Raw genomic sequence first — 19,636 nt, 5'->3', positions numbered from 1 at the left:
CCTCAGAGTCATTCTCACCGAAATCCAGGACAGAGGCTGAACCATCAGTATCATAGCCCGAATATCCTGGACTCACTTTTCGGATGGAATTGCCCGAAACTGCACTGTATCCAGAACAGCTCCGATGAAAGGGAGCGTCTGAGAAAGAGTCAGGTGTGACTTTGGCACGCTGATAGTGAACCCCAGCGAATGCAAAAGGTTAGCCGTAGTCTGGAGGTGGGAGACGACTGTCTGGGGCGAGTTCGCCTTCAACAACTAATCGTCGAGGTAGGGGAAGATTGGGACCCCTAACCTGCGCAGATGAGCTGCCACCACTACCATCACTTTTGTGAATACATGAGGGGTACTGGTAAGCCAAAGGGGAGCACGGTAAACTGAAAGTGCTAGTAACCTACCACAAATCTTAGGTAACATCTGTGGGCCAGCAAGACGGAAATGCGGAAGTGTGCGTCTTGCAAGTCCAGTGCTACCATCCAGTCTCCGGGATCCTTGGCAGATAGGACCTGAGCCAATGTCAACATTTTGATGTTCTCCTTTTTGAGGAAGGGGTCGAGGGACTGAAGATCTAATATAGACAGAAGACCTTTGTCCTTTTCGGTACCAGAAAGTAGCAGGAATAGCAACCACTACCTACTTCTGGCAATGGAACCCTCTCTATAGCTCCTTTGGCCAAAAGGGCTTGGACTTCCTAGCGGAGAAGCGCAATATGATCCTCCGATATCAGATTGTATGAAGGTGACATGGCTGGAGGAAGTGTCTCAAAGGGGAGGGAGTAGCCCCTTCAGACAATCTGGAGGACCCACCTGTCCGAAGTAATGGATTGTCATTGGGGCAGGTGATGGCAAATCCTGCAGCCAACTAGCTCCTGGTGTACCCGTGGACTAGGAAGGTTTGGAGGCTGATGAGGGGCTGGGGTGGACTGGGAGACCCCGCTGGCTCCCTGATCCCCGGGAGCATGGGATCCCGCATTCGCCCAGGTGCTGTACAGCATGTGCGGGTTGACGGCCGGGGGGGAGGGGAACACACAGTTGGGTGCCCCTTCCGTAGTCATGAAAGGGGCAAAAGGCAGACTGCTGGTGTCTAGGAGTGGGCGCAAGGCCAAGGGATCGAGCCTAGCTCGGGAATCCTTAAAGCGCTCGAGCACCAAATTTGCCTTGTCTCCGAAGAGACGTGTGCCATCAAAGGGCATGCCCATCAAGGATTGCTGGACATCCCCTGAAAAGCCAGATGTTCTCAGCCAGGCGTGGCATCTCAATGCTGCTGTTGATGCAACCTATCTGCCCAGAGAGTCGGTCCTATCCAGTCCACAACCAATCATGAACTTCGCTGCATCCCTAGCATCTGCTACTGCGTGGGAAAGGATAGTCCGGGCGTCCTCCGGAACTCTAAGCAGCACTTGCGCGACCGTATCCCAGAGAGTATGGGAATAACGGCCCAAATGGCATGCGGTGTTCACGGATCACAGCGCTAGACTGTTGGAAGAAAACAACTTCTTCCCCAAGTTGTCGAGTCTTTTTGATTCCCTGTCTGGGGGTGCGGCAAGGAATGCGCCAGATGAAGAAGAAGCCTGCATGACAAGGCTCTCAGGCATGGGGTGTTGGGTGAGGAATTTCAGGTCTGACGGTGCAGGCCAATGACAGCAGACAATTGTCGTATTCACAGGAACCCCTGTGCTGGGTCTGGACCAAGTACCCAAAAGGATGCCGGTCAGTGCTTCATTAAAGGGAAGAAGGGGCTTCGAAGAGGAGGACCCTGGCTGAAGCACGTTGGTTAGGATGTTAGGTCTTACCTCCACAGATGGTAGCTCGAGGTCCAGGACCTCAGCCGCCCTTCTCACCACCATGGAATAAGAAGCACCCTCCTCCGTAACCACAGTAGGAGGAGAGAGCATGCCAGGGGAGGTATCTAGACCACTGTCATCACCCAAATCCTGCACCCAGTCCATTTGGGGGTCAAGCTGGTATTCTAAAAGTTTCAGCATTCCCTCTATACTCTCCCCGTATCCATAACAACAAGAATAAGGGTCTGGTTCAACCATGGGCCCAGTAGAGCCGACAGAGAACAGAATCGGCATCAATCGACGTCGTTCCGGCTCCGGGTCGTCGGGTATGAGGATGGGATCGATGTCAACTGTGGGCCCAATCGACATCGGGAGTGTCGACGTCTGACCCGACACCGGGAAAGGTCTGCGTGGCATGACCGGCATCAGGACGGACCCGCAATTGGATCCGGAGGGACCCTCTGGAGCCGTGGCCAAAGCAGACTACTTCGAACTCGAGGGGGCCCCAACCGACTCACCTGTGCCCGAGGGCGCCAAAGGTAGGTCGGACTGCCCAAAAATGAGGCGCATTGCCTCATAAAATTCTTTAAGCTGGGCAGAGGTGGCTCCGCACGGAGCCGACCCAGATGAAGGATCTGATGACTGAAGCCTGGAGTGTCGACGCTCTTCCTGCATCACGTCGTCAGAGCGATGGGGTGAAGTCGAAGAACGCTTATCCTTCTTAGACTACTTCTTGTGACCCGAATGTCCGATGACTTCGAGGACGAGGAGTGGTGGTGACTCCGCGGCCGATCTCGAGACCTTCCTTTTGAACAAGACCGTGAGCACCACGGAGTTGAGTGTCGGCCCGCCATGAGCTTTAGGGGCCGCTCCATCAAAGCTTTTAGGTTCATGGCCCAACACTCTGAGAATGACTTCGGGTTGTGATCGCGTTCCAGGCACCAAAGACATACGAGGTGCAGATCCGTCACCGACATAGTTCGGTGACAGGAGTCGAATGGCTTGAATCCGGTCTTGCAGGACATCCCTGAACGCATCCACGAACACATCAAAAACGTTGACAAAATTATCAATGTAGTCAAAAAATGACTAAGGTAGCTCTTCTCCGGATCTGCGAGTGGGCTGGCGCAGAAAGAAAAGAACTGACGTCAGCGAGCCGGGGTGGCACCTATATACGACCGTGACATCATCACAGCGAACACGATGTCACTGACGCCTGCAGAGTCGACAGACGCCACCTGATGGCGCGCAGAGGTACTGCTCGAAGAAAGATCTACAAATCCAGTCTGACGCCTGGGGAAATTTAAACAGTAAGGAATCTGCAACTAGAAGTCTCTATCAGATATCAGACTATGATAGTCTCTACTTTCTTTTTAGGTGTCAATGTAAGCAATAACTTGGAGAATCTTGGTGTAGGACTTCCTATGTTAGGGTAGGACAAATGTGGAGAATGTAATATTATTAATGAATGCAAAGAAGAAGCAGAAGGAGATGAAGAACCTGACAGGTTTGGAGAACTCTGAGGGTTTTTCCACACTGAAGGTGATGGACGTTAATGGCTTGATGTTGATTTTCTATACAGCATGCGATGGGTGGTCTTTGATGACAATGGTTTTAATGTTGATAGGTCTTGTCTCAACATCAAGCAAAGTCTGTTTCTTCGAGAAAGATCTCACCTATTTTTCATGGTATGGTGAATGTGACCTCCAACCCTCTTTCCAGGACAAAAGCAGTGCAGAATCACATTAGTGGCTACACTTCATTTGTTCTCTATAAATATTGGATGATGCAGCTGCCACTTCCAGTTTTGTCTGAAACTTGTGATGTTACCAAAGACAAGTGTGCTGAAATGAGACACACCCCTTTACAGTTTCACAGTCTCTTGACTCACCTTGCCCTGCCAAAGTGGAAGAAAGTGTTGGAGTGTCTCGATCCTGAGATCCAGTCGTAATGTCTGAACCGGACGATGGAAAAAACGATCTAAAACGGAGATGGTACCTATCTACAAAGGTAATGTCAGAACCACAAAGGCATTTATCACACCTGTCATAAAAACGCAGTCCGAACTATGAATGCATCTTTACAACACATTCCTATACCATGCAAGTCGTTACAACGACTTTCCTTAGGGAAAGTGCTGGACTTTGGAATAGCCCAAAATCGGTCCAACAAAGCTTCCCTTAAGAAAATTCATTGTAACGATGTGCGTGGTAAAGGAATGCGTTATAAAGATACATTTGTGGTTCGGACCGCGTTGTTAAGGCACAGCATGGTTCGAGCCACGTTGTAAAGGCATGAAGAGTCACCATATACCTTGTGACATGATATCATTCTTTTAAGAAAAACAAGTTGTAAATGTCTGAGCCCAAAACTAAATGGCAAGAGTGACATTCAGAGTTGCATCAATGAACATCTGCTAAAACACTGTCTCTTTCTTTGACTATAGCCTTTGCTTCCTTCATCCAGCCCTTTGGGATCAGACTCATTTGGGGTGAGATATCATGCCACATCATACGGTCATAATAACCATAACCATAACCATAAGTGGCCAAGACATTTGCAGATTTTAAAGAAGATGAGATCACTGAACTAACTCTGCAATGTAGGCTGTCTAGCAGTCAACCTCCTCTGTCCGGTGTGATAAAGAAGCTGGCGTGTCCTAATTTGTTGAGCATCTTTGTGATGACACTATTATAGCAGAGTCTGATTTTTGGGTGGGCTGTCAAACAGACCTGGACTGAATCTGAAGCTCTATACTTCTATTTCTAAGTGGGGCCACTCTGAATATAGAGTCACTGGTGGCTTTGTTAATTTAAGTACTTCTAATCATACGAAGTATAGAATAGGAAGATGTTTCACAGCCTCACGGGGCTGCTCCTTAAAATCACAGCAGGAGCACTGTTGCTTAACTGACACTATGAGGGGGTTGAACTTTTTCGCATCTCTTTCCAGCAACACATTGTCCAGAGGGAAGGCAGGATGTGGAATAGATCTGAACCCCTTCTTTGGCAACACAATCTTTCTTTTTGTGTTCTTAGCCCTCCAGCAGATTAACCCCCTCTCTATTTCCAACAGTCAATTGTAATTATATGTGTCCTCTTCTGTCATTTCCCCAGAGGTTGGTAAGTTCAGAGGTGCAGGCCCTGGAGGAGCGCTGAGGTAGTGGCTGGGTTGTCAAATGATGCAGAGGAGACAGAGGCAGAAAGGGCATTAGTGGTGGAGGAGGAGGAGGTACGCTTACCCAAAGGAACAGATCAGCCGCCAGCTACTTTGCAGGCTGTTGAGGCAGTAGCTTTGAAAAAGCATCCATCATCTGCTCTAATTTACCATAAATGCCACAGGTTCTTGCATCAATTCAGATTCCCTGTAGCAGCCTTGTGAACCATGTGAGGGAAGAAGGCTTTCCTCCTCCTCTTCCTCAAATGCCTGTTCCTCACGTTTTATGAATTTAGCACACATCTATAAGTGGAGGACTGTGTGCTGCATCTGAAGAGTTCATGTGATCGCAGATGTCAGCTTTAAAATTTGATTCTAATGGAAGACTGTATTCTGTATAAGAGATGCTACCGTGACTGTAGCTATCAACTTCAAAATATGATTTTAGGATTTGTATTGGTTGACATACAGTCAATTTTCATTGTGAATGTAGAAAGGTAACTTGCCATAGAATTTCCATCACCGACGTTGCCAATGTGTCTGTATTGATGGTGAAGGCTGCACTGCCATCGATCGGATGACCATCGAAAGGCGGTTGCCAAGTCATTTTTAGGTCGAGCGTTAGCGTTCGGCCTGCTGTATACTAAAGTATACAATAGAGTGAGTTCCAGTGTTTTGATTTGTTAGTTGCAGTGTCCTTCAAAAATCCTTGCTTGCTAGTGGTTAGTTCTGCCTCTTTGTCCTGCCTTTATTCACTTTGGGAGCAGCACAAAGTACTGTGTAATTACGCTATGTCCTTTTTATCTCTTCTGAAGGGAACTTTTTCTTTCAGTATTGGCCTGTTTACCTTGGACTGTGGGTGTGTGTTCAGTCCCTCCTCCCCACCAGCTCCCTCTCTAACCAACATCAGAGGGGGGCTTTTCTAGGGCCAGCTCGCTCTCTTCCTCTTGTTATTTTCAGTCTGCGTGGCAATAAAAGTCCAGTCAGTAATTAACAACCCTATGAGCTCTAACTCGAGCAAACAGAAGACTATTGCATTCCCAATGCTTGTTAGTGTTGTCATTGATGGTGGTCTTCTGGTCACTGTCAACAAGGCTTAAACCATAGGCTTTTAGGGAGATGATGTTATCAACAATCTGGTTGACGACGATAAGATTTTCTTTGTTGACAATGACAAGGACTTTGTAGTAGAGCACCACAATTGTGACTGGGTGTCAGAGAAGCTGGATTTTCAACTTTTGTGGAGCGTCTCCTTGCAAAAACAGTTGTTTTTCCTTTTGAAATGTTGCTTTGGGTAACAAGTGCATCCCTGGAAACTACACATTTCTTTTTGTATACTACCTTCATGAAAGTGCTTGATAGAGCACTTTTCAAAGAATTTTCCTCCTAAGAGAGAGTGCCTCCTTTGGAAGGAAGAATCTTCTTCTCCAGTAAAATAGTGCCAACCTCCTTTGTATTTCCATTAACGTCTCAGATGTGAAGGTTTTATAAATATCACATGCCAACCTCCTTTCTATATCCTTTAAAGTCTTGGATGTGAAGGTTTTATAAATATCACAAATATCACAGCAAGATTCCTTGAGCGCTGGATAAAGGTAATAAATACACTGATCATGATGCTCATCAGTGTAGTTTCTTCTGCTCGCAGTTAGAACAGGATTTGAAGAGAGATCACTTTCTCATCTCCTGGTCAGTCATGGTGACAGTTAACGAAAAGGAGAGTGTCTTCTTGGCCAAGAAGACTCCTCATATTAAAAAAAAAAAAACAACCTAAAACAACTCACAATATGCTAATATCTGAGCAGGGTAAAGTGCAGACAAGACCACAAAAGTATACAGTCACAGACAAGTGGAAGCAGAGCCATTCTCGAGCATTCTCACACATAGGAGAGCTCAGCATTTCCACCTCACTGGCTCAAGTTTGGGTTGTTTCAAATAATGTGGATGCTGGAAAGCAAACACAATGTTAACAATTTAACACTGTTTTCTGCTTTTCAAGATCTATGATGATGGTGAATGATTCAAGTAAGTGAATGTATGAAAAATCTAATGCTGGAGAACTGTTTAAGAAAATGTTTCAGGAGACTCATTAAGGTTGGGAAGGGGTTGTCTTCATTATTTAACTATTCAAATTTACAAATATCAGACAGAAAGACACTGGCAATGCTACATAGTGCTTTGTCGGCAACTCTGTACTAACATGTCAGGAAAGTCATTAAAAAGATGAAAAGCTGCCAAGGAGTCTGATGCTGTGAGAACTGTGTTGGCTACTGTTATACATGCTGCTCAACAATGTACTATGGACTGTATTCCTGTAAACAGTATCGCATCAGTAACCAAAAGACTGTCTCAGATGTACAGAACAGACAATGAGCTTTGGAAAATATACTCAGCATCAAGAGTAGTAGATTTGAGTGTGATCTAATCTGTAGAATATTGGGTTTCACATATGATAGTTCATATGTGGCTGGACTTGTGTAACTGCTTATGTTATCCTCATGGCTACTACATGCACATCAATCACCATACTGTATTTGTCAAATAGAACTTGTGCAGGCTGCAGTCAAGTACGAGTTGCTACATGGGTGCATAGCTGTGATATTTTCATGTCAGAAATACCTAGTGTCAAGCACAGTATAGTGTCTGAAACGATTCATGGACTGTGTTTAACTGTGTTGCTGGAGAGAATATGTATGCACGGATTTCTAGACAGTGAATAAAAAAAAAACATAATACTGAAAGAAACAGTGTAAACCAGTGGTTCTTAACATTTGGGACCAGGGGTCCATGACGCCTACTGAAGGGGTCTGTGACTGCGTAGAAAATGACATAATAAAATGAAATGAAACAGATAATTTATAAATAAAGAAGCTAAATGTAAAATAGAAGATTTTAAAAACATTCTGTAAATATGAAAATTCGAAGTTGGTGACTAAAAATAACGTTGGTATCCTCGGATTGCTTCTTAGGAGCAGTCAAATGCATTAAAATCTCTAACCTACCTAGTAAAATTAAAATTACGATTTTTGTTACATTTGTTTGCGAATTAAATAACATATTTCATCATTTGTGTATTTGTTTGATGAATGCTAATTTCTGTAGTATTTTTTGCAGTTCTATATCATCAAAATTGCTTACGCTGAGAAACCTAGATTCCATTAATAGATTAGTGGAGGTCCCCGGATTCCAATAATGATTATGTGGGGGCCCACAGAGGTCAAACGGTTAAGAAACACTGGTCTAAGCAACAGTGCCTCCACTTATACAGTCCCTGTCAAGAAGGAACTATGTAACCCAAACCTATAACTTGCTTAGCACACAATAGCCACATCCCAGTCCGGTTTTAAGCTAGGCGACGCAATCTACTACTGGCACATCTTTGGTACACATCAACCACACCATGGCAAGTTCAAGATGCATAATTTGGGTTTATTTAGCCCTGCATCGTCTCAACCTTCCCCATGCAATTAAGAATGACAATTAAGAATAGGACACCTGGCTTACACTGCTACACAGAGTTCATTATTAAAAGTGGGCAATGTCCATACCGAGTGACACTAAACCTAATCATTGCCCATGGGACAAGGCCTAAATATGAACACTGGTCTCCACAGGCATATTTCCAGACACCCCTATTTCTGAAGGATGTTTGCCTAGTGCCACAGCCAGGCATGTAAGCAAGGGAAGTGAGCACCCATTCCAGATTTTTAATAAAAGTTGGCCACGAAACTGACAAAAGTGGGCCAGTGCACCTGCTGCACTATTGGCACCTGTACTTCCGATTGTACCCCTTTCTTACACACCACAGTGCAGCCAGGCCACATTCTATGTGCACCAGCTCAAACGCTACAGCAGCTGTTTCAGTTAAACTCGGTAGATATATACAAAATACACAACGCAACATCAAACACCTAAAGAACGAGTTACTTACCTTCGGTAACGACTTTTCTGGTGGATACATTAGTTACCTGTGGATTCCTCACCTCATGAATACTCCCATGGCGCCAGCATTCGACGGAAATCTTCTTACTAGTCTCTGCACGTCGACGAGGACGTCACTCTAGCCCACGCGACGCCGTCTGACGTCATACAGGCAATAAGAGGTCCTCGACGACGTGCGGACGTCAGTACCAATCATTTTTTACATGCATGAGAACAACCAGGCAATGCAATGAAAGAGCAAGGCAACATCCATTATATTGTAAAAATACACAACATTGTATGAATAACTGTAAATCTTTTTATATACATATATATATATAAAACTCTCTCTTTTAAAATATATACACACACCAAGTATATACACAAAGATATATACATATATATAAATATATTATATACACATCTATTGCACCCTCAAAGACCAAGAGGAGCGCACTCAAGGATTACTTGGTAAGACCAGAAAGGCAACGGGGAGGCGGGTGGGACCGTGAGGAATCCACAGGTAGCTAATGTATCCACCAGAAAAGTCGTTACCGAAGGTAAGTAACTCGTTCTTCTGATGGATACAACTACCTGTGGATTCCTCACCTCATGAATAGAGTCCCAAAGCAGTACCACGCCCGGCGGTGGGTGCCTAAATGGTCAAACCAAGAAATCCTGCAGCACTGACCGTGCAAAATGGCCGTCCCTTCTAACCTCAGAATCCAAACAGTAATGTTTTGCAAAAGTGTGAAGGGACGACCAAGTTGCGGCCTTGCAGATGTCGACCACAGGAACACCTCTGGCCAAGGCCGAAGTGGCCGACTTAGCTCTGGTGGAATGAGCTCTCATGCCCTCAGGAGGATCCTTCTTTGCCAAAGAGTAACAGATTTTAATGCAAAGAACAACCCACCTGGATAGTGTTCTCTTGTGGACTGCCTTTCCTCTCCTCTTGCCCACGTATCCAATAAACAGCTGATCCTCCAGCCTGAAATCCTTTGTTCTATCAATAAAGAAGCTCAACGCTCTCTTTGGGTCCAGACGGTGCAGTCTTTCTTCCTCTTTGGAAGGATGAGGCGGAGGATAGAACGTGGACAAAGTAATTGCCTGAGCCAAATGGAAGGGTGAAACAACCTTCGGGAGGAAAGCAGCCTTGGTCCTCAACACCACCTTATCCCCATAAAAAGTTGTATAAGGGGACTTTACTGATAAGGCCTGCAACTCACTCACTCTCCTCGCTGATGTTATAGCTATCAGGAAGACTGTTTTTAAAACCAAATACCTCAAGGGGCAAGAATGCATAGGTTCAAAAGGGGACCCCATAAGGAAAGTCAGGACCAAGGACAAATCCCATTGCGGCATAACGAATGGCTTTGGAGGATATTGATTTAGAAGACCTTTCAAGAATCTGATAACAATAGGGGATTTAAATAAAGATGGTTGGTCTGGAAGACATATGAAGGCTGACAAGGCCGATAAATAACTCTTAATGGTAGCCACTGCACAACCTTTCTGCGCTAGAGACAGAGCAAAAGACAAAACGTCCGATAGATGAGCATGCAAAGGATCAATCTGCCTCTCTCCACACCACGCAACAAATTTAGACCACCTATTAGCGTAGATAGATTTAGTGGAGTGTCGCCTGGCCGCTAATATAACATCCACTACCTCAGGCGGGAGAGAGAAGGAACTCAGGTTGCCCCGTTCAATCTCCAGGCATGTAGGTGCAGACTCTGGAGGTTGGGGTGTAGAACCTGCCCCTGCGACTGCGAGAGGAGGTCTGCCCTGAAAGGGAGACGGAGCGGCGGGCACATTGAGAGTTGGAGAAGGTCGGAATACCATACCCTCCTTGGCCAATCCGGAGCTATTAGGATGACTAGAGCCCGGTCCTGGCGAATCTTCCTCAATACTCGAGGAATCAAGGGTATGGGAGGAAACGCGTAAAGCAACTGGCCGCACCAGGTTATTTGAAACGCGTCCCCCAACGCTCCCTGCATCGGATACTGAAGGCTGCAGAACAACGGACAATGCGCGTTCTCTCGAGTGGCGAACAGATCTACCCGAGGAAACCCCCACCTCTGGAAGATTAAACGGACTTGATCTGGATGGAGACGCCACTCGTGGTCTGCCGAGAAGTGGCGACTGAGACTGTCCGCACGCACGTTCAAAACTCCGGCCAGATGGTTTGCTATCAAGCAAATCCGATGGTCCTTTGCCCAGGACCATAGTCGAAGAGCTTCTCTGCAGAGAAGGTACGACCCCACTCCTCCCTGCTTGTTTATGTACCACATCGTGGTAGTATTGTCCGTTAGGACCTGTACCGACTGACCACGAAGGGAAGGGAGGAAGGCCTTGAGAGCCAGACGTACAGCCCGTAACTCTAACAGATTGATGTGAAACATCTGTTCCTCTGGAGACCAAAGACCTTTGATCTCCAGATCCCCCAGATGAGCTCCCCACCCTAGAGTGGAAGCATCCGTTATGACTGTGGCCACTGGTGGCGACTGCTGGAACGGCTTTCCTTGTGAAAGATTGTTGCTTGAAATCCACCACTTCAAATCCACAGCAGCATCTCTGGAGATCTTGACAGTACCCTCTAGATCCCCTCTGTGTTGAGACCACTGCCTTCGGAGGCACCACTGAAGAGCCCTCATGTGCCAGCGAGCATGCGTGACCAACAGAATGCAGGAGGCAAAAAGACCGAGCAGACGAAGGACCTTGAGGACTGGAACTACCGCTCCATTTTGAAACATTGGAACCAAATCCTGAATATCTTGAATCCGCTGAGGCGGAGGAAAGGCCCGACCCAATGTTGTATCCAGTACTGCCCCTATAAACAGGAGGCGCTGAGAGGGCTCTAGGTGAGATTTGGGCTCGTTCACCGAAAAACCCAGGTCGAACAACAACTGGGTTGTTGACTGCAGATGATGCGACACAAGCTCCGGGGACTTGGCTTTGATCAACCAGTCGTCCAAGTAAGGGAATACTGCTATCCCCTTCCTTCTGAGTTCTGCCGCAACCACCGACATCACCTTCGTGAAGACTCGAGGTGCTGAAGTAAGACCAAACGGAAGGACCGCAAACTGATAGTGTTGCGATCCCACCACAAACCGGAGATACTTCCTGTGTGACTTGAGTATCGGGATATGAAAGTAAGCATCCTGCAAGTCGACAGACACCATCCAGTCTTCCATGTTCAACGCCAAAAGCACCTGTGCTAGGGTCAGCATCTTGAACTTTTCCTGCTTGAGGAACCAATTCAAGATCCTCAGGTCCAGAATTGGTCTCAAACGACCATCCTTCTTGGGAATCAGGAAATACCTTGAGTAAACTCCTCGACCCCTTTCCTGCTCTGGGACCAACTCCACCGCGCCCTTGGAAAGGAGGGCTTGTACCTCCTGTTCTAGCAACAGGAGGTGTTCTTCTGAACAATAAGAAGGGCGGGGCGGGATGAGGGGCGGGAACTCCCGAAAGGGAAGGGTGTAGCCTTTTCCCACAACACTGAGAACCCAAGTGTCCGATGTAACAGTCTTCCATTTGGTGAGAAAATGCTGTAATCTTCCCCCTACAGGAGAGGAGTGAGTGGGAAATGGTGGAAGCCTAAGGCTGCTTCCCCTGCTGCACCCCGCCAGAGGATGAGGAAGAGGCAGAGTGCTGCTGAGAGGCTCCTCTGGTGCGGACCCTACCTCTCCCCCTGAAAGATCTATAGGGATGGGAAGAAGCAGGTTGCTGATATCTCCCCCGAAAGGAAGAGGAGAAAGAGCCACGCCCAAATCCACGAAACCTCCTGAAGAATCTGGAAGAGGCCGTGGAAGAAGGAGCTTGGAGCCCTAACGACTTAGCCGTGGCCCTGCTTTCCTTAAAACGTTCCAAGGCCGAATCAGCCTTAGCTCCAAACAGTTTGTCCCCATCAAACGGGAGATCCAACAATGTGGACTGTACATCTGCAGAAAAGCCCGAGTTACGGAGCCAGGCCTGTCTCCTTGCCACCACAGTTGTGCCCATTGCCCTGGCTACCGAGTCGGTGGTATCCAGTCCCGTCTGGATAATTTGGGTCGCAGCAGCCTGGGCATTTGAGACAAGATCCAAAAGACCCTGGGGAAGCTCTGTAAACGAAGAGGAAATGTCATCCATCAGAGCATGAATATACCTCCCCAGGATACAGGTTGCATTGGTGGCTTTTAACGCCAGACTGCAGGATGAAAAAATCTTCTTCGACTGCGCCTCTAGCTTCTTTGAATCTCTGTCCCCAGGCACCGTCGGAAAAGAACCAGGCGCTGACTTGGACGAACAGGAGGCCTGCACCACCAAGCTCTCCGGCGTAGGGTGCCTAGATAGGAAACCAGGGTCAGTTGGAGCCGTCCGATACCTCCTGGACACGGCTCTGTGAACTGCTGGGGAAGATGCCGGCCTCTTCCACACCTCTAACACCGGATCCAGCAGAGCGTCATTAAATGGTAACAGAGGCTCCGCCGCGGCCGGATGTAACACCTCTGTTAAAAGGTTTTGTTTTGCCTCCACCATCGGCAAAGGCAGGTCCAAAAAACTAGCTGCCTTCCGTACCACTGCATGAAAGGAAGCAGCCTCCTCAGTATATTCCCCCGGGGACGAAAGGTCCCACTCAGGGGAAGTGTCCAGCCCACTGGCCGACTCCAGTCCACGCAGCCCATCACCCGAGTCCTCTAGCTCTCCTTCCTCTAGGGCTCGTTGGTACTCCTGCTCTTCTAATACACGGAGAGCACGTCTCCTTGAATGAAGTCGTTGCTCAATACGCGGAGTCGACAATGCCTCCGCCGAAGTCGAAGATCGGCGCCGATCTTCAGAAGCCACCGACGCCGCGTCCGGCGCCACAGGTAACTTCGGCGCCGACGGAAGAGCAGCTGAAGCAGATGGACCCACCGGAGTCACAGGCCGAAATCCCGACGTCGACGGGATGGAAATCCCCGGGGCCAATCCTTCTGAAGCCACCGGAGAAAACACTTGAGGCTCCAATACCTCAATCACCGACGCCTGTCCAGGTGAAGTTGGAGACGCCGGAGAGGGCAACGGCGTCGAAGGATGCGGCGTAACCGTGGGACTGACCTCCCATGTCCTTCGGCGCCGATCCTAAGACCTGGAACGAGTCTCCTTTGAATGACGCCGAGATTCTCTACGGCGCCGGGAGTCTCGATGATGCCGATGTCTTGGGGAAGAAGACTTCTTGTGATGTTTCTCCTTTGACTTGGCCATAAACAGCTTCGCCTCACGTTCCTTGAGGGCCTTTGGATTCATGTGCTGACATGAATCACAAGTCGAGACGTCGTGGTCGGAGCTCAAACACCAAAGGCAATCGGAATGAGGATCCGTCACCGACATCTTGCCCCCACACTCACGACAAGGCTTAAATCCAGACTTTCTCTGCGACATTATTACCACAGCGAAAGACTACGCAGCAAGATATACACTGTAACCGCAAGAGTAACAGTTGCTCCCTCGAAGATAACCGTTTCGAATGCACGGAAAAAAGGGAACTGACGTCCGCACGTCGTCGAGGACCTCTTATTGCCTGTATGACGTCAGACGGCGTCGCGTGGGCTAGAGTGACGTCCTCGTCGACGTGCAGAGACTAGTAAGAAGATTTCCGTCGAATGCTGGCGCCATGGGAGTATTCATGAGGTGAGGAATCCACAGGTAGTTGTATCCATCAGAATGATGCATATTAACACTCATCAAGCAAATACTTCCAGTCAGCAAAGTACTTATTGATTAAATAATCAAGAGGTAGTTGAATTAGTGCTCTGAAATGTTTATTAATCCCTAATCAAGCATCCATTCAACAAGGTACGTGAAAAGGAAGGTTTACTTTGGTCTAGCAGCCCTTTCATCCAGAGAAATGATTCTCTGAAAAGATGGCAAACATGGGGACACAGCCTGCCCACTCTGCCTGACCATCCCCACACCGGCTTCAATTACATCAAAGCTTACCTCAGGAACTCCAGATCATCCCAGCCATTATGGATCAGTCCTGCCTCATAGCGTTCAAGCCCGATTGCTCGTAACCAGTCTCCGACGCCAGACTCACTCAAACTCGAACTACTTCGTTCACTCTGGTACAAAGCCTGAGTAGGAAAGAGGATGAAAAAAGAAGCAATTGGTGGCACATTATTTCAGCATACTGCAAAGAGAGAAATGGGGAGTGTGGGACAGTGGGTTGCTCCTGTGTGCAATGCATATGCAGTGGTGCAGTAGCTCAGGGATCCAAAGAAACAAGACAAGTGGCATAGATGTTCCATTATTCTTCAGCTTTGCAGAGTGCTTCAGCAATTGCTAAGCTACATCACAAGTGAAACCCAGATTTTAGCAGTCCCCTGGCCATCCAGGCTCTACTTCGGTGCCTTTCTTAACACATTGAAAATTGACTTAGAACCGCTTTCTTGCCCACGGGTAGTCTGCTTATGAACATACTTAGAAAGGTCTCAATTTCAGATCTTATCCAACATGCTTCACTAAGACACTCACCTAAAGACAGTCACAGACCTGCCTTTGATATGAATGAAAACCTTCTGCTACTGTTCCACATCTCAAGAGTGGCTTTGGTCAGCCATTTTTTTTCAGCTGAAGCTCTTGTGTGGTTGCTCCCGGTTATAGTCCCTTCAGTTGAATAAAGGTGGTCAAAGACCTAAGTAGCTCAGCACCTATGTACTGTAATTTCATCTACTGGGGATGTTCTAAAGGCTTTCTTCACAAACTCCAAGGTGGTTCAAAATGCAGCAGCAAACGGGTAAGATCACTCTACACCGGCTGTCAATTTAATCTTATGTGGCTTTTAAGGCTTTATGAGTTGTCCACCAAGTTATGTTTTGAGAATGCTTATGAGTTTCTGAAGGTGAAATTCCAATGCACCCATTTGGGGCACTCTGGTGAACTCAACAGGAGAATTTTGTTGAGCCACACTTAGTGACAACACAAAGTTAGCCAAATCTCTCTAGTGCTAATAGCGCTAACTCATTTATAGCTCTGCCATACCAATTACTTGAACTTTAGAAAGCTAAGTAAACCCAGCTACTCTGATCACATCTTTCCCTTTTAGACATGATCCTGCTCGATATCGGAGTACCAAGAAATAATCTGGGAAAAAATCTGGGAAAAAATGAACTTTGGGAAAGTCAAGCCAAACCAAACCTTACTTGGGACTAACCTGAGAATTGATTCCGATTTCTCAAGTACTACAAGAATCTAGTAAATTGTAAAAAACCTCTAGGCTGAATCACTTTAAAATAGTTACCTACTAGATACTGTATGAAAGTATCCTCAGTGGAAGAATTCGTTATCATATGGAAGCTTTTTATGAAGTGGAACCTGCCAATGAAAAGGATTTCTATCTTGATTGCATTGAACCCAGAATTTCACATAAGTTAGATGAGACTTTAGAATACGCTGGTGTTGTCATTCATGCGAATAAGGACTTTGGGCTTACTGACTATGGTGAAGAGGGTGCAAATGTGCTCTAGAGAAAGTGAGCAACAATGGATGTCCAACGCTTTCCGTTTGACTTACAGCTGCAAAGGCACTGTCTAATAGTAAAGTAATTAGTGGTGTTGAAAAATTCATGCATACCAAGAAAGACAAAAGTGATGGAAAAATGATTATCGCATATGTTTCAGAAAGCAACAAGGATGGCTCCAATGTCCATGTTTGAGTGGGATTACAGTCTGGTTGTGGCTAACATCTATCGCGACAATCATCGACAAGAAAACAGTGTTCGTAAATATAAAATAGTGAAAAATCAACTGGTGCCAAGTGGAGGCTCATTTCTATTATTTATTCACCAATTTAAATTAGAAAACACAACTTACAACAGAACATCTTAAAAAGTTCAATTCAGTTCCTTGGATACTGCCCCCAGCATCTCCTTAAAGGGTCTCATAAGACAAAAAAAAACTGTAATCTGTGATGCGATCCATGGAAGACAAAAGGGGAGGACAAAATACATATCTAACAGGCCCCCCTATTTATTTTCAAACATATTAAAACAATCCTGTTTTGAATACATCTCTTTTTTCTAACAGCATACTGTGTATTTAATTTCAAACGGGACTCCACGGTATTTTAGGGTTTCTCCAGTGTTTCACTATGACACTATAGGCAATAGATACAGCAATACATTTTAATTGCTTCCATGTTGCTGATTACTCCCCATCTATTAGGATTATTATACGTGCCCTAGACATTTTGCATTACGGAATGTTGAACAAAACTGAACACTGACTCAAAGCAAATTGATCTTTGAACAGTTTGCAACAAACTTCAGGAAACCAATCACAGATTACCAATAACATGTATCTTGTTATCCATCCCTGACCCATTCAGGAGTATAATAAAGGTGAAAACCATTATAACACGATTGTGTAACTCCTTGTACCATGGGTAACTGATGCATTAGGAATTACCTTTCCCAAACATACTCCTTTTGTGCATCCACACTCACTGCCCCATTTCTCTGAAGCATGTACATTGCTAATCACACGCATCACTTGTATTTTCTGTAACCCACTGATAGTGCCCTGGGGCACTAAGAAACATGCTTGAATGATTCATAACCATCTTTTATTCGAGGATAGTGCGAGAAATGTAAGTATCTACAGTACAAGTTTCTTTCTTAGCTGCTCATAACTCTTATATACAGACCTTCTGCTGTCTGTGCTTTCAATACCATAGTACCTGAATAATAAACTTAATTTAAGTATCAAACCCTTGCCCTAAGGAAGTCTGCTTACTCCTTTAATAGATACCTTAATCCCGGTTGTACCAACATTGGGGATGCACTTCACTTGATATTTGTGCTTCGGGCCCATGTCGATAATACAAAACTACATTAGTCCATCCGGAGTTTAGATCATACATTAACCATGCAACATAGCATAACAAATAATCAAACAGATAGAAAAACAAATTACTCCATATAACAAAATATACCATTTTAATTATTCACTCCACAATTTTAAAAACAAAAAACATTTTTATCAATCTAAATTCCCCTACCACAAAAGAACAAAAAAAAAAGAAAAAGAGGACAGAAAAAGTGCAAAAGTAAGGTGCTTGTGATTTAAGACATGGAAACCAGCAATATAGCTGCAACATTTATACGAAAATATTTTAGTTTAAAAAGCCTGTTGGTTGACCATTACACAGTTAAATAGATCCCATTTCATCTGGATAGCATTCCCCTAATCCACATAGTCCTCTGATGGACTTCGTAAACCAATCCAAGCTAAAACATAATCTTGATGTTTCGACCCGACGCAACAGTAGGGCTAACTCCAGGCTCTAAAGCGGGTCTTCAGCAGGACTCAACGGTAAGCGGAAAACCCACAGGATTCAGTCTGTGGAACAATAGAGGCTCCAACTTCAGATGTATACTTTTTCAGACAGGTCCCAAATTTCTTATATCTATAGCATGGGAACCTTCTCTGAATTAATCGCTTTCCTCACAGAGATTCCAAGCAGGGCATCTACCCCTCTAGGAGTTCATTCATCATCAATTCACTGTTCAAGTTTATTCCTTAGGATCCCTCAAACGAAAAAAGGTGCCTCCAAACTCACTGATATGCATACATCACAAGGAAGTACTTGGTAGAAATGTACATGATATACAGGTATGACAGTAAGGCAGTTAAGGGAGTAACATATCCAACAACACTGTGTAAGGACCCACTTGTAGAATACCAGGGAATTTAGGGATCGGGTTTGCCAAGTGATTGAAGGGTTTCAATCTTACTTTCTTGAAGCAATAAGGGGATTACAATTTTACCGGATCATAACGATTCAACCTTCCTCTTCCTCAAGCACTACTATTAAAACTGTTTATAATTGCAACTCTGTAATACTTTTAAAAATCTGCCAGGCCACAGCCTCCTGTACTTTTCACTTCTTCCATTTTTTAGTTTAATTCCTGGATTGTTCTTAGCACAGATAAAAACTGGGACCATCCCTTGATGCTCATTAAGACACTTATCCGGGATTTCTATGAAATTTTCGGCACAGAAATCTTGGCAAAAGAAACATTTTAACCAGTTAATTCTCCCAACTGTAGTGAGCTATTAAACGTGGATTTTTATTTCTTCAGATACAAAAGAAAAGTAGTAATGATTCTTATCTGTAACCCCAGTTCTCTCTCAGAAGACTCCAACTGAAATCATGAGCACTGAAAAGTGCCACCCATGTGTGGGGTTCGCAGAGCACTTCTTTAAAATACATCTTCTTAAGTGGAGATCTTCTCTTTATTCTGGAAGGCCAAGATTAAACATATAATCTTTTAGAGGTGTTTTGTGGCCTATAAAATAGGCTATATTGATTGATTACTTTACTTTTAACAAAAGCCAAATTAATAATAAAACATAGGGGAAATGACTAGAAAATAGATCATTTCCTCCTATAAATCTCATTCATAAACCTTCTTTAAAAGAAACGGGGAAAAAAGAATAGGGCAATGTAGATTTCCACTAACCTTTAAGGGCTGACAGCCCACCATTAACCCTCCATGCCCAGTAGATGGCAGTTACCTCAGTTCTGTTTTTACAAAGAAATAGAGAGGACTACTAAAAAGCTGAATGTCTGTTAATTATCTTTATCCCTTTACACCAGGGAGAAGGGAGGGTTGCTTACGATTTCAGTCGAGATTGAGAAAGAACTAGTATTAGAGGTAAGAAACCATTGATAACCATAAGCACTGAACAGAGTAGCAAGCCATCTCCAAAAAGGTAGTGGATGAGGAAAATATGACCAGCAGAAGTAACTATG

The 19,636-nt window shown here is 45.4% G+C and overlaps 1 protein-coding gene across 2 annotated transcripts in view; it reads right to left on the bottom strand.

Annotated features, from left to right (window-relative positions):
- The window catches only part of INPPL1 (inositol polyphosphate phosphatase like 1), an 818,513-nt gene that overhangs the window by 22,512 nt on the left and 776,365 nt on the right, over window positions 1-19,636 (bottom strand). For both annotated transcript variants that reach the window (XM_069203762.1, XM_069203763.1), the window contains one exon: window positions 14,822-14,955. In XM_069203762.1, the coding sequence (XP_069059863.1) occupies window positions 14,822-14,955 (134 nt within the window). The remainder of the gene's footprint in view (window positions 1-14,821; window positions 14,956-19,636) is intronic.

This window comes from Pleurodeles waltl, chromosome 8 (genome assembly GCF_031143425.1).
Source record: "Pleurodeles waltl isolate 20211129_DDA chromosome 8, aPleWal1.hap1.20221129, whole genome shotgun sequence".
Classification (NCBI taxonomy): domain Eukaryota; kingdom Metazoa; phylum Chordata; class Amphibia; order Caudata; family Salamandridae; genus Pleurodeles; species Pleurodeles waltl.
The sequence above is the reverse complement of the archived record's forward strand: the minus strand, read 5'-3'. Positions and strand labels throughout refer to the sequence as shown.